We start from the raw sequence: 14,449 nt of genomic DNA, 5'->3' as shown, positions 1-14,449 counted from the left end.
TTTGAATATATTCCACTCCCTTTCAGCATGAAAATTTTCTGCTGAAAATTTAGCTGTTTTATGGGGTTTCTCTTGCATATAATCTTTTGCTTCTCTCTTACTGTTTAAAGAATTCTCTTTATCTTTAACCATTAACATTTTAATTATTACATGTTCTGGTGTGGATCTCCTTGGGTTCATCTTGTTTGGAACTCTCTGCTTCCTGAACCAGATATCTGTTTCCTAGGTTAGTGAAATTTTCAGCTGTATATTTAAGTTAGTTTTCCTCCTTTTTCTCTCTCTTCTCCTTCTGGGATTTCTATAATGTGAATGTTCTGTTGATGTTGTCCAAGAAATCACTTATCTTTATTTTTAAAAACTATGCTGTTCAGCTTGGGTGCTGACTTTCATTACCCCATTTTCTAGGTTGCTAATCTGTTCTTCTGCATCTGCTAATCTGTTGATTCCCTCTAGTGTACTTTTCACTGTTATTGTATTCAAATCTAGTTGGCTCTTTTTTCATATTTTCTACCTCTTTGTTGCAACTCTGAGTTCTTCCACTCTTTTCTCCAGTCCAGAAAGCATTTTTATGATCACTTAACTCTTTATCAGGCATATTGCTTATCTGTTTCATTTAGTTCTTGGGACTACTCTAGGTTAAGGGCCTGGGGCTCATCGAAGTGGTAAGCTGGCTAGGGCACCCAGGCCTTCCCTTCTGACCAAAGTGTAGGGGGGGAACGTAAACCATGGTGCTTTGACAACATCTCTGACTTGGGAGAGTTCCAACAGCTTCCTTGCTGTTCAGTGGAGTTGTGGGGCTGCATCTTTTATTTTCTGGTCTTTCAAACTTTATTTTTTCTGTGCCCCAGGATATCCAGGAGAGGTGTGCGGACATTTCCTTATAAGAAACGTCCCAGGGGTCATTGAGGGAACTGGCTGGCTATGGTGCAGGGACTGTGCCCCTAATCAAGGTAGAGTGGGAATGTAAACCCCTCATACCCAGAGAGAGTTCCAGCAGTTCTCCCACCATTTGGCAGGGTTCTAGGGCTGGATCTTTTATATACTGGTTGCTCTTTTACACCACGGCTCCTTTTCTGTGCCCCAGGGCAGATGCATCTGCAGTCAGTCCCTCAGTACTATCCCTCCCATCACCATTCATAGCATCTGATTCCCTTGTTGTCCTGTCTGCCTCTTGCTTCTGTATGTGGTCTCTCTTGTGAAGGTGTCATCCAGCCCTCTTCTTCAGGAACAACGGTCCTATATACAGGCATAGATTTGGTGTGTTCCTGGAGGAGGGGAGTTGATCTTTCTACATTGCCATCTTGGACCCTAAATCTAAGTTATTTTCCATCTTTTAAATGTTGGCCAAAAGATTTTTATTTTCTGGGACGTTTTCTGGACCATTCCCAGATATTTTGGCATGCTGTATTCTAGACTCCATCACTTTCACATTAGGTTATAATTTTCCCCTAGTCTGTTTTACCATAGGTGGTGAGCCTCAAATTGAAGAATGTTTGGGTTTGAGTACAATAGGTGCTTAGTAAACACTGGTTTTCCTATTACAAACAGCAGTAAACTAATGCTTAAGATTTAGCAAGGCTTAAACCATCTTAGTTTCTTAAAGCTCACAGTTGGGAACAGGGTAAGGCTGAATGTGCACAGGTAGGGACATGTCAAATTACTGAATGCCCTGGCTTTCAGTAGCCTTCTCAGATGGGCTCAGGAAGCCTCCAGTTCATCGGCTAACTTTGTTTAGGGCTGCAAGGGCATAATATACCAATAGGCACGTCATAATTTGCAGGTACTTAGCAGTTACAGGGATATATCTGTGCTCCAAAGATTCCTCAGCACTAGCCATTGGTTACTTTCATTTTAATTTCGTTACATGCTAATATATATCATTACTGTATATCTACCCAAGTTTCAGATCATATGGCCCTTCTGTTGACAAAAACACTAATCTTTCATTTTTTTAACCCAAGACTTCTTGAAAAATTCACTATCTGTATGAACAATTATTCTAGAGAAGGCAAACAAAAGATGAGGCATAATTAACATTTTCCTGGGGAACACCATCAACAAAACAATACTCCAAAATTTACAGCTTATAACACAACTTTTATTAGAAAAGTTATACATAACATAGCATCAACTATTTTCAAGAACAATATTAAACCCGATAAGCAACAAAACCAGACTAACAAAATGTGTTAACAAGAAACTAATGACCTTTCTATAATCAAACATTCAATTATCTACAATGACTTTTTACAAAGGGAGAAAAATCCATGGTTTACAGGCACATATTGAAAATAAAGCTGCAATAGCAATTTTATACAATTACCATTCTCAAGAAACTGAATCATCAAAACAGTAATTACGAGTTCACTAATTTAAAACATTTCACATAATTTAAAATTATTGGGTATACACTGAAGTCTGAGTTTGAAAAGTGATTTTTTTTTTCCACAAAAGTGCCAACATTTAAGCTAGAACTTTCAGTGTAATTTTGCCCTAAAAAGTTAAGACATATTTTGAGAATCATAATAGTCACATAATTTCTGGTGCTATCTGGTCTGTTAATAATAAAGCCTTTATTTGGATGTTTTTCTTAAATTACAGGAAACCGGATATAGGATTTCTGTTGCAAAGCCATTAAAAATAAAGTTCCAAACATAGGAGTGTGCAGCATTGGGAAAAGATCAGTACTAAAACTTGTAATAAATATCAGAGAAGCCATTAGTTATTAACAGCATTGTCTGCTTAAGGGCTAAGTCAACCAGGTGTATAATTTCCCATCAGTCTGTCCTTTTAGTTGGCATAGCAATTTCTATTTTCATGATCTGAATACTCAAATATATCCAAACATCTTTTTAAAACTTTGATTTATAGCTTCTGGAAAGTTATAAAATGTTTTTATATTTATTCTACTCTAAAAAGTCTACTTTGGCTCCTTTTAGAGCCTCACTAAAACAACAGATTTCAGGATAGTCAGGTTCATTAAAAAGTTTCAAATGGAATGACTTACAAAATAGAACACTTTAAACCAAGTTCTATCATTTTGTAGCTGAAGGGTTTTACTTATATATAGCACAATTTCACGTGCCCTCTTGGTCATTACGGAATTACACTTTAAAATGTATCTCAAGAGGACAATTTGTTTTGGGCACCATCCCTAAAAATAGGTGTTAAGATTGCCAGTGTTACTAGTGGGAAAAGACAACTTCTTTCTGTCAAAGACTCACACCATAGTTCTTAAACTGTCCAGCGTTTTTTTCCTGACATGTTTTCCTTTCCACTGCAATAATGGAGAACTAAGATAAAAATCCCGACTTTCAACTGCTACTCATCATCACATGCGCCAATATTGCACACAACTGTTCTGGGTCCTCGGGTGTGCTTGTTTCTCCATCAGAACACAAACACATCCATATAAGCAGTTTCCCTTAAAGATGAAACTGATAAATTTAAAATACTGGAAAATGAAGAAAAAGGCAGAGACTTTGTACAGACAAAAATCTAAATTTTCTCAAAGGGTTTTGTGTGCCCTACACATGGGGGCAATTTGTATACACTAGTGAAATGAACACTAGCTATAACGCTTCTAGCTGCTCAAATAATGTGGAACCTTGGTCCAGGTGTTGCAATGATGTCACTGTATGGTTCTTCCTGTGTCAGCTCGATAGCTTGTTGCTTTTTAAGAACCAAAAAACTGTAGAATTTTGCTGCAGCTTGCTTTCTGTTTGTGTTTCGACATAACTCAAGCAAACTGATAGATTCAGCTCCAGTTTTAGCAAGAGCTCGCTGAAATAAAACAAAGGAAGAATTAAAGTAATCTCACAGGAAAGTGCTATTTTTTATTTTTTTTAATGTTTGAGAGCCAGAGCATGAGCAGGGGAGGGGCAGAGAGAGACAGGGAGACACAGAATTGGAAGCAGGCTCCAGGCCCTGAGCTGTCAGCACAGCCTGATGTGAGGCTCGGAACTTATGAGCTGTGAGATCATGACTTGAGCTGAAGTTGGACACTGAACCGACAGCCCCAGTAAAGTGCTAATTTTAAAAAGATGCTAATTTTGGATACTAGGAAGAGTATACTATGTATTCTGGTGGGAGTGGACTTTTTTCAATAGTGAAGGTAAAGGGGAAAAGCAAATGTGATACGATAGTAAAACTGAGCACTAACTCTTCCTACGATTTCAACTTATTTTTTTTAATGTCTTTGAGAGAGACAGAGAATGAGTGGGGGAGGGGCAGAGGGAGACAGAATCCGAAGCAGGCTCTGAGCCAAAGTCAGGTGTTTAACTGACTGAGCCACCCAGGCGCCCCTCAGCTTATTTTTAAAATCTCTCGATCCTTTGACTCTATTTTGGGAAACCTTAAGCACCATGCCTGGTATTTCACAGATGCTCAAATAATGATCCAACAAATACGTTCACTGATCACTAAAAAGTAGCAGACACACAGAGGAATTCTATAAGCCACCACCACAGTTTACCTTCGCAGCATAACCACTGCAAAGTGTTCACCTGGATGCTTTCCAGGCTTACTCTTTCTTTTTTAAGGCCTTATTTGTTTGGAGGGGGAGAGGCAGCGTGGAGCCTGACATAGGGCTGGATCCCACAAACTGTGTGATTATGACCTGAGCAGATATCAAGAGCTGGACACTTAATGGACTGAGGCAGCCCAGGCTTACTCTTGGCATATGTATTGGAATACGTAGTGCTGGAAAAAGTGTCACAAACGTAGACTTTCTGGTTATAGCATGTTGCTTTTTGAGGGAGCAATGTCAAGTTCTCACTCAAGTCTTTACTGCCACACGTACCTGAAGACCATGAAGCATCTGCTGAGTCCTTTTATTCCATCTTCTTTCTTCTTGATCCTGATCACCTCCAGAAGCATCTTCATCCTGAATGAAAATGACCCCACCCGACACATAAAAAAGCTGACAAAAGTGTTCTGCAAAATGAATTATTTCCTTTATCCTGAAAGGTGTAATTTAAATTGTGTATTGAGTAACAGAAAATATCTGTGTCTAGTATGAACTTGCCTAACTTACAGAAGAAAGTCTTCTGTACCTGTAAGCAAACACTTAACTGAATATATAGCTCATCTCCTTGCGGACTAGTACCAAAGAGCATACAGATTAGCAGATGAGGAAGTACTACTGGTCTGGATAGTGTTTTAAAAGAAATGGGCTAATACTTGATTTTACTTGAGCTGCCTGGCTCCCAGTCACCTGCAGACCTGTCTTCTGTGAAGCTGGCATGGGGCGACTGCTGAGACCTACGTACCTGCTATGTACCCCACTTCCAAGAACTGGGAGTTTACAGCTTCATACATAATAAAATGCACAAGAATTTTAAATACTGACTCAACACTGAGTCTGAGATAATGTGGCATACATTAGTGCATAAAAGAGTAGCAGCTCTGGGGCTAAATCCTGACTGTAAAAAAAGGTGGTACTCAAGCACTAAATGGTTATAAAATCTATGGTTGGCATAATGATGATAAATTATAAATACAGATACTCATGAAAATATATACCCAATCCATAACCTTTAGTCTTAGAAGAAACTTAAACTTCCTGGAAGATATTTTATTAACATTTTTATTGTAAATTTAAAATATCTGACAGCATCAAAATAATAAATCCTAAGTTACCTAGAACAGCCTCAAAGGTCCAGAAAGACCCCAAACAGCCAAGAAAAGCCATTCTCAAAGCACCTCTTCTTTTAAAAAAAGCCATCCAAACCTTTCTTTTAGCCAAGTCACATCTCACCCCAATCTAATGAAAACAAAACTCATGGAAAATGGTTATGTGATTTCCAGGCCACAGAGAGTGAGGTCATACCAGAGGCAGACACTAATAGTAAGAATTGGCCACAAGATAATAAAAGCAGGTACAAACCACCTAGACTTTAAGAAATCAGTGAGAGGGCAGTCGTGTGTCCTTCAAAAGCCCATAAGGGAGCCAATGAGGTATAGCAGAGCATAAAACTTGATGTTCTTAATGATGATCCAGATCATTAAGAATTTGGTTAAATTTTGTTTATGTGTGAACATTTTTCATCACTGTGATGCTCAACATCAATTACCTTAGCTCTAATATGAGCTGTTTTAAGATTTTTGCTAAATCTGGGATGGGAAGTTATTCATCAGATCTTTTCCAATATTTCCTTACCTCCTCCTCCTCATCATCTTCCTTCTCCTTCTCTTTCTCCTTCTCTTTCTCTGGTAGAAGTTCTAACTCTGGAATTAACTGACAGATATTTGGAGGCTCTTCTGGGGGCAGCTCTACAGGGGGGATTTCCACCTGCTCTACCTGCTGGGGCTGAAACAGTAGGAAGAAATACTGGGTCATATTGCCATATTTCCTTAAAACCAAAACTTGATCTGTTCTTCTTAAAGAGCTTTAACATTAGGGTACAGAAGAAATTAATCCATTATAACAAAAGTGTTGTGTTCTTATACTTACTTTTTAGGCATCAAATACCTATAAAGTCCATGTGAGAAAGTTGTAAATCACAAGAAAAACTAGGAACAGAAAACCCCCAGAACTTTGTCTAGTAGCATTTTAGGAAAAACCATACAAAACAGACCCACCCACTAACTCTAAGGCAACACAAAAAGGCTTTAACGTTAAATAGCCTGTACTATCAACCATTACTACATACAACTGTCTTAAGATTATTACAACTAAGCATGGGCTTGCCTTGGAGCTCTTACTGGCAGCAAATTATAGGAATGAGGAGACTATCTTTCTGAGTCCATATCTTGAATATCCTTCCTCTCACAGGCTTAATGTAAACAGTGAAGAACATTACAAAACAAGTTCCTCCAGGATAGTAGTACTAGAGTAACTCTCTTGATACCTGTTTCCACCCTCATTACTGAGCTCATACAGGAAGATGCTCTCCTTGACAACTCTACCAGCAGAGGGCACAGGAAACTAGTTCTTAAAATTGGCAGAGGAATCTTCTGCCAAAACCTCCTGATGGAGGCTGAACCAAGAGCCTAAGGTTATAAAAAATCATCCTTTTGCCCAGATTCATTTTTCTATAAACTTAGGATTAGGGAGCCTCACACTACACCTTACTCCCTTTATACTTATTTTAGTTTTCCTATCCTACATGAACTTAAGGGTAGCCAGATGTTACTTCATGACAAGTATATTCTGATTATTTAATAAGATAGCCTAAAACGGTCTCATACTACAGGAACCTGGAACAGAATAGAGAGCCCAAGAATCAACCCATGTATATATAGCCTACAATGTGGAAATCTTATTTCAATAATGGTTCTGGAAAAATTGGACCCCTATCTTACACCACACACACAAATCAACTCAAAATGTATTAAAGACTTGAATGTAAGATCTGAAACCACAAAACTACTAGGAGAAAACATAGGATGGGTAAGCTCCTCAAAATAGGTCTTGGCAATAAAAGCACAAACAGACCTACATCAAACTAAAAAGCTCTGCAAAGGATGCTATGGATAAAAGGAAAAGGCAGTCTATAGAATGGAAAAAAATCTTTGCAGATCATTTATCTGATAAGGGGTTAATATCCCTAATAAAAATTCACACAATTCAAGAGCAAAAATAAAACCAGTTTGATTCAAAAATGGACACAGGAGGTGAATAAACATTTTCCAGATGGTCAAAAGGTCTATGAAATGGTGCTCAACATCTTTGAAGCAAGGAAATGCAAATCAAAACCACAATGAAGGATCCCCTCACACTGTTAGAATGACTAGCATCAAAAGAGAAACCCTTGTGCACTGTTGGTGCAGCCACTATGGAAAACTGTATGAAGGTTCCTTAAAAGATTAGAACAGCACTTCCACTTCTGGGTATTTATCCAACAGAAATGAAATCACCACCTTCAACAGTTATCTGCACCCTCATGTTCACTGCAGCATTATTTATAACAGCCAAGACATGAAAACAACGTGTCCATTAATGGATAAAGATATGATACATATACTATGGAATATTTACCACGAGAAAGAAAATCCTGCCTTTTGTAACAACATGGATGGACTATAAAGGCATTATGCTACTTGAAGTAAGTCAGAGAAAGACAGATACTGTATGCTCTCACAGGTAGAATAAAAAAAGGTTAATTCATAAAAGAGTACAACAGTAGTTACTAGAGGTTAAGAAGATGGTCCAACAGTATAAACTTACAGTTTTAAGTTCTGGAGATCTAATACACAGTATGGTGATCTTACAAGTTCTCAGGACAAGAAAAAAAAAATCATGTAAGACAATATATATATGGATGTGTGTTGGGAAATGATTCCATAATATCAAATCATTATGTTGTGTACTGTAAAGTAATACGTATGTCATTTGTATCTGTCAAACTGGAAAAAACTGTTCAATCTTGCTGACAAGGAGAAGAAAACCTATTAAAAAACTGGTCAGACACCTGGAACTAGGTGTCAATTACAAAAGTGACAACCTGTGTTCACTTTACTCATGACATATTTGATACTTAAAGAATTTAACAGGTTCTATATAATGATTTTCATCTTTAATCTAGAATTGTCAGATTCACCTGGACTATTGTCTGAGAAAGAAAAATAAATAATAAACTGGACCCAAGTTCAGAATGAAGGATTTCACATTAACCAAGGATGGTCACGTTAGGCCCCTCTGAAACAAAACTATCCAAGAAGAGTAAGAAAGGCTCAAACTCCCAGATATCTTCTCCCACTTAGGGCACACTGTGTTCACATCTTCGGTTGTCATTCTTTCTCTCTAGACCCATTCCCTGCCATTAATACTTCATAAGAGCTCCTTAGATAACCTTATTACTAGGGATCTAAAATTCTTAATGACTGATATGCTTACTTACAGGGATCACAGGCTCTGGGTCAATTTGTCCTGCTTTTCGCTTCACTCCCTGGGGAGGTGGTGGGGGCATGGCTGAGTCATCCAAGTTTGTCCTGCTGGTCTCCATCACGGACTCCTGGAGGCGGCTGGGTTCTTCCAAAATGGGCTCATCTGCAATTGGTCATATGAAGAGGAGATGTGGATCATACAGTCTTTAATAATATTTTAGAGAATTTACTTTTAATATTAATATATTAAGAGTACTTTTTCTCTAATGAAGAAGGCCAAATAAATTTTTACCACCTCTTCCCCCGACAAATATTACTCAAGTTGTCAATACATTTAAAGGTGGAAAAGGGCCTTAAAAGGACAAGTTTCACCACCTCCAACCCAATGCAGGATAATCCTTTTAGCAGATTACTCAGCCAGTCCTACTTTAAACCTTTCCAAAAACAGAAAGCTTATATTTAACAAAGAAATCGAACGCTATAGTAAGGAATGTATTTCCAGGTCCAAAAATTTGAGTATACCCCTTTGTTCCTGATTTCTTCTACTCTGCCAATATACAGGTAAGTCATCAAGGAACTATTCTAACAGAACATACCAATAACATCACGCTGCTGGTGCTGCTGCTGCTGGTCCTCTCTGGGAACCTCTGGATTTTCAAATTCTTTGAGGAATTCATCCAAATTATCAGCCTCTCCTCCTTTCCTCCTTTTTCTAAGATCTTCTGGTACTAGTGGTGTAAGACAGCGTGTAAAGAGCTAGGGAAAAAAAAAATCTCATTTATAAAATACAAATCATATTAAAATCCACCACTGACATTTCTATTTTCCATTAAGTACATTTTAATATAGTTGTATGATTTCTACTTCATGTTAAATCTACACTTCATTCCGTCTTAATTTTTAAATACAGGTTAACAAATTATTAAGTACAGCAATTTCAGAAAAATCAATAAAGAAAAATTATCCACTATCCTGTAACCTGGAGAGAACACTAAAATTTTAAATTTGTTTGCCTGCAGTTTATTTTCATATTCATACACTTACTCTAACTGGAAACATACCAAGTGGTTTTACATACTGTTTTTTTTTCACTTAGTTAATAAGATTTCCATATAATACTATCACTTTTAATAACTATTTAATATTCCACAGAGTGGAGATATATATGTACATGTGTACATACCACATTTGAACCATTTTTTTGCTATTTTGTTGCTCTATTGCAAACACTGTAATGGACCATACTCACAGAAACGGCTTTTTTCCATATTTTGAATTGCTTCCTTAGGAATTTTCCTAATAATGAGATCACTACGTCAAAAAGTAGAAATACCTTAAAGACTTTCTTCCAAATAATTCCATCACTCAGATTCCAATAAATAAATCTTACAATAGCATTGCTGCTCTGAAATACTTTCTAGTAACATCTATTGTAAAATCAATTCTATGCATATTTCAACTTTAGAATAACAGTCTAATAGTATTGCTTCACTCAGCATTCTCCACTTTTGGACCTTGTTTTGGAATAGTATGGAACCTAAAATGAATAGAAAAGAGCCTAGAGATGAAAGTAATTCTTATTAAATTTAAAGCCAGATAGTTTTGTTTTGTTTTGAGAGTGAGCAAGTGCACAAGCAGGGGAAGGGCAAAGAGAGAGAATCCCAAGCAGGCCTCAAACCCACAAACCATGAAATTGTGACCAGAGTGGAAACCAAGTGTTGGACACTCAGTGGACTGAGCCACCCAGGCGCCCCATCAGAGAATTCTTTATTCCAGGAAAAGGAGTACCAAGCCATGGTTTGGCTTGAAAGCGGTATCTAAGGATTGTAGACTTGAAGCACAGTGTATGCTAAGGTAATAGAATTAGTAATTTATCAGAGAGAGGTTGAGGAGAGAGAATTATTAAAAACCACAGCAGCTTTTTCATACAGAAAAAATTCCTTCTGCATCTTTTAGAAATGCAGGTGTCAACACAATCTTTCAGATAGGTTATGTTCAGTATATTGTGATTTAAGTAAAAAAAAAGTGCCATATAGTTGAAAATACTTGATCAAAAATGATTCAAAAGTTTTAAAAATTAACTTAAAAAAATTCTGCAAACTCTATTACCTTCAGTAGTCTGTTATTCCATAAAGGCTGAGCAGGTAAGGAGAAGAGTTTTTCCACTCCCCCTGTTTCTTTCCACATCATCAATTTCTTGGTGGGTGGTGCCAGATCCAAAGTAGTAACAATATCAGAATAATCACTGAGCTGGGCTCTAATGGTCTTACTATCCAACTCTTTGACACTATCAACAATCAGCTTCCTCTTCCTCTTGGCTTTTGTTTCTTTGACTGGAATGATAGAAGAAAATAAGGTCATTTTCCTGTGAGGCCATCATGAATTAAAGAGCCACCAGAGTTGGTCTCACTGTATCCCTGCTTTTCTATACACCTGGTAGAAAAACATCAAGAGGGCAGAATCCGTTTTAACTGATGTTTCTGCAGTACCATGTAGAATAGAGACTGGCATACACAATAGGTGCTTGAAAAAAGTTTACTGAATGAATATTTATAGACTTTAGGCACAAAATGAGTAAAATAATTCAAGTGCCAATATATTTTTCCCATGTAGGTTTACAGTGTAAAAAGGAACCTATCATACTTGATTCAGATCTGGGGTCAAGACCTGGGTTTTGTAATTTTATTATTACCCAAGTGACCACTTAGAAAAGTTAACTTCATCTTGCTTATCCCTTTATTTTCTCACTTGAAATAATGCCAACCACTTATAGGAGTTGTAAAATGCTTAGTCTTCTGTAAATGGTTGCAATTATTATGATTTTTAGTGGAGAAGTTACAATTCACATATGGCACTTGTACAAGCAGACTGATCAAGTAAAACAAAAGCCCACACCCAGATGGACCTGGAGCTCTACTCTCCATCCTGCCTGTACACTCACTCATAATCCTTACCAAAAACTCAGCAAAGTAGGCAGCATTCTCTCAATTTCTTAGGCTACAAATTCCTCAACATCACATCCTGTCAGAAATGTTATACCTCCACTGATTTTTATGTATAAAACATTCAGGGAGTTCAGAATTCAAGATTCAAAAAGATGTTATACAGTGACAGCCCCTGTGCAACACTTATTCTCCAGCTACTGAGTTCCCGTCTCTGAAAGTTGAAGTTCTTAAAACAGACTGCAAATCCTGATTATTTTTTTTTTACTATTTTTTTAGAGAGTGCAAGTCAGGGGGGAGGGGCAGAATGAGGGGGACAGAGGATCCCAAGTGGGTTCTGTGCTGACAGGCTGATGGTAATGAGCCTGATGTGGGGCTCAAACTCACAAACTGCAAGATTACAACCTGAGCCGAAGTTGGACGCTCAACCGAACCACTCAGGCGCCCTCTGATTATCCTATTTTAACCAGTGCGGTGTACCTATTTTGCCTTATTTATAGCTCTCTACAAAACCGGTCACTAATACAGTACATATTGTACTTACTCATGCTCCCCTAATTAGTACTTAAGTTCCATGGGATAAAGACTTGTTCTTTGTTCTATTTTCAGTTTCTAAATAGATGTCTACCAAGCACTCTTTATATACCAGAAGCCCAAGGCATTTTTTGGTGATCAAATTCTAGTTTTAGGTAGAAAAAAAGTTTATCTTGTTCTATTTAAAAGTGATAGCTGTATCCTGAATTATAGTGTAACTAATTTCAAGTATTCACCCCAAAGTACCCATAAACCATCTAGAAGTTTTAGTTTCACATCTAATTTACCTATCTTAAATTGCCCCTTTTATTGAGAAACAGCACCCCAGTATGTTTGGCTTTGTTTCTTAATAAGCACTAAAAGTGCTTATTTTAGAATCACATTTCCAGTTAAAAAAATAAAAATAAAAAAAGAATATGTTTAGCTTTTCCCAGATTATAGCCCAACTCTACAGAACCTAGAACTTTGGAAGGTAATCAATCTTGTAAAATGCCTTGTAATGTTTTCTAATTGTTACCTGTGATCTTTTTTGGGAACCCCCAAAGACTAAGATACAGGTTAGCAAAAAACGTGTTCTCTATATTTCAGAGCCACCTGTACAGATATTCTGTAAGGTATCTGGATTATAACTGAAGATTCTATAATAGATGCCTGACAAAAAGAAAGAAACTTAGTTATCTAAAACAAGAGTAGCAGATTAGAGAAGAGCAGCCAGAACTAGGACCTTATATTCTAAATTTTATATGTCGAAAAAGTCTGTTTGCTCACCAGTGATATCAATAGGTTCCAAAGCAAAGGCTTCTTCCTCATTTGGAACAAGTGTTGTCTGATCAGTCATAGTTGGCATTGGTTCAACAGGATCCACCGAATCAGGACTATCAGGCCCACCCACTATAAAAACAGAAATTTGGTCACAAAAGCCTTGGGTATGTAATACATCTCCTACAAATGGCAGGACAAAATCCCCTTGAGAAACTGAAAGAAACCCACTGGTACCAATAACCAACACTTTTCTAGTTATGAAGGAGTTGCTCCAGACGTGAACCCTACTGGCCACAAAAGGGGAGGGACAGAGTTAAACATGAAAGAGAATAAGAACTAAGCACTGTTTTTAAGATGATTTACAATTCATTAAAAGCTGGAACTTTTAGTTTACGGTTGTCTACATTAAATACCTTTCTAGCTACCATATAATCATGTCCAGGTCACTGAACAGGAAATGCTTACTTGATACGTTATCATCCTCATCCATATCATCATGTGCAGGCTGTTCTGGCAACATCACACCTGCCTCAGACAGGGCAGGGGGATCGTCAAAGATACCACCATCATTATTACTTATAAGTTTGTCATCTGAAATAGGGAATGTAATTTAGTTATAACTTGAAAAAGAAATGCTAAAAGAATAGCTAATCACTAGGAAATACAATTATATGAAAATCAACCAAATTAAAAAACTTCAACTTCCATCTGTTTCTCTTCAAGGTAGCATACGAAAGTATAAAACCATATACAAAAAAATTTCTCATTCTTAATTTAGATTTTCTGGTTCATATCTCTATTTAAAACATATTTGCTTAATATAGATATCAAACACAAATAGAGAAGTTTTAAGAACTAGTAAACCTTAACACTCTGAGACAAGCACCTTTAAGAAAATCAGGTACATCATATTTTTAGTCTAGTTTCAGAGAACTTCAATGAAATCAAATGGTCACAATTCACACATCTGTACCCAAAGAGCTGCTTAAGGCATAAAATTAGTGCCTGCTCTAAAACACCACAACTGAACAAGGAAATGTTAAAATAACCACCTTGTTGTGACCTACCTAATATACCACCATCATTTCCTTCTCCAAAATTGTCATCCTTATATTGGTCTTCATATTCTAAATGGTTAATTTTCTCATTCAGATTGCTGGTGCTCTGTTCAGGCTCTAACAGGAGGTTAGAGGCGCTAGTGCTCACTAACATGTCGTCATCCTCAAAAGCGCTGCCTTCTCTCATTATCTCACGATCATCCATTCCAAAGTCGCCTGAACAAATTTCAGTGATAAGGTAAACAAAGTTACAAACATCACTGTTATAAAAGAAAGCACCTAACGATTTATGATAATTGTGATGCCACATCTACTTATGGAAGT

General features: G+C 37.2%; 1 protein-coding gene across 1 annotated transcript in view; it reads right to left on the bottom strand.

Moving 5' to 3' along the window:
• Window positions 1-2,076: 2,076 nt before the first annotated feature.
• RAD21 (RAD21 cohesin complex component) overlaps window positions 2,077-14,449 on the bottom strand; it is a 30,286-nt gene continuing 17,913 nt past the window's right edge. Inside the window, exons 7-15 of the mRNA XM_045453855.1 lie at window positions 14,135-14,341; window positions 13,533-13,658; window positions 13,074-13,196; window positions 10,939-11,162; window positions 9,426-9,585; window positions 8,844-8,992; window positions 6,161-6,310; window positions 4,802-4,885; window positions 2,077-3,783 (exon numbers count right to left, since the gene is read on the bottom strand). Coding sequence (XP_045309811.1) covers window positions 3,592-3,783; window positions 4,802-4,885; window positions 6,161-6,310; window positions 8,844-8,992; window positions 9,426-9,585; window positions 10,939-11,162; window positions 13,074-13,196; window positions 13,533-13,658; window positions 14,135-14,341 — 1,415 coding nt within the window. The 3' untranslated portion in view covers window positions 2,077-3,591. The remainder of the gene's footprint in view (window positions 3,784-4,801; window positions 4,886-6,160; window positions 6,311-8,843; window positions 8,993-9,425; window positions 9,586-10,938; window positions 11,163-13,073; window positions 13,197-13,532; window positions 13,659-14,134; window positions 14,342-14,449) is intronic.

Source organism: Leopardus geoffroyi, chromosome C3, assembly GCF_018350155.1.
Source record: "Leopardus geoffroyi isolate Oge1 chromosome C3, O.geoffroyi_Oge1_pat1.0, whole genome shotgun sequence".
In the NCBI taxonomy this organism is placed as follows: Eukaryota; Metazoa; Chordata; class Mammalia; order Carnivora; family Felidae; genus Leopardus; species Leopardus geoffroyi.
The sequence above is the reverse complement of the archived record's forward strand: the minus strand, read 5'-3'. Positions and strand labels throughout refer to the sequence as shown.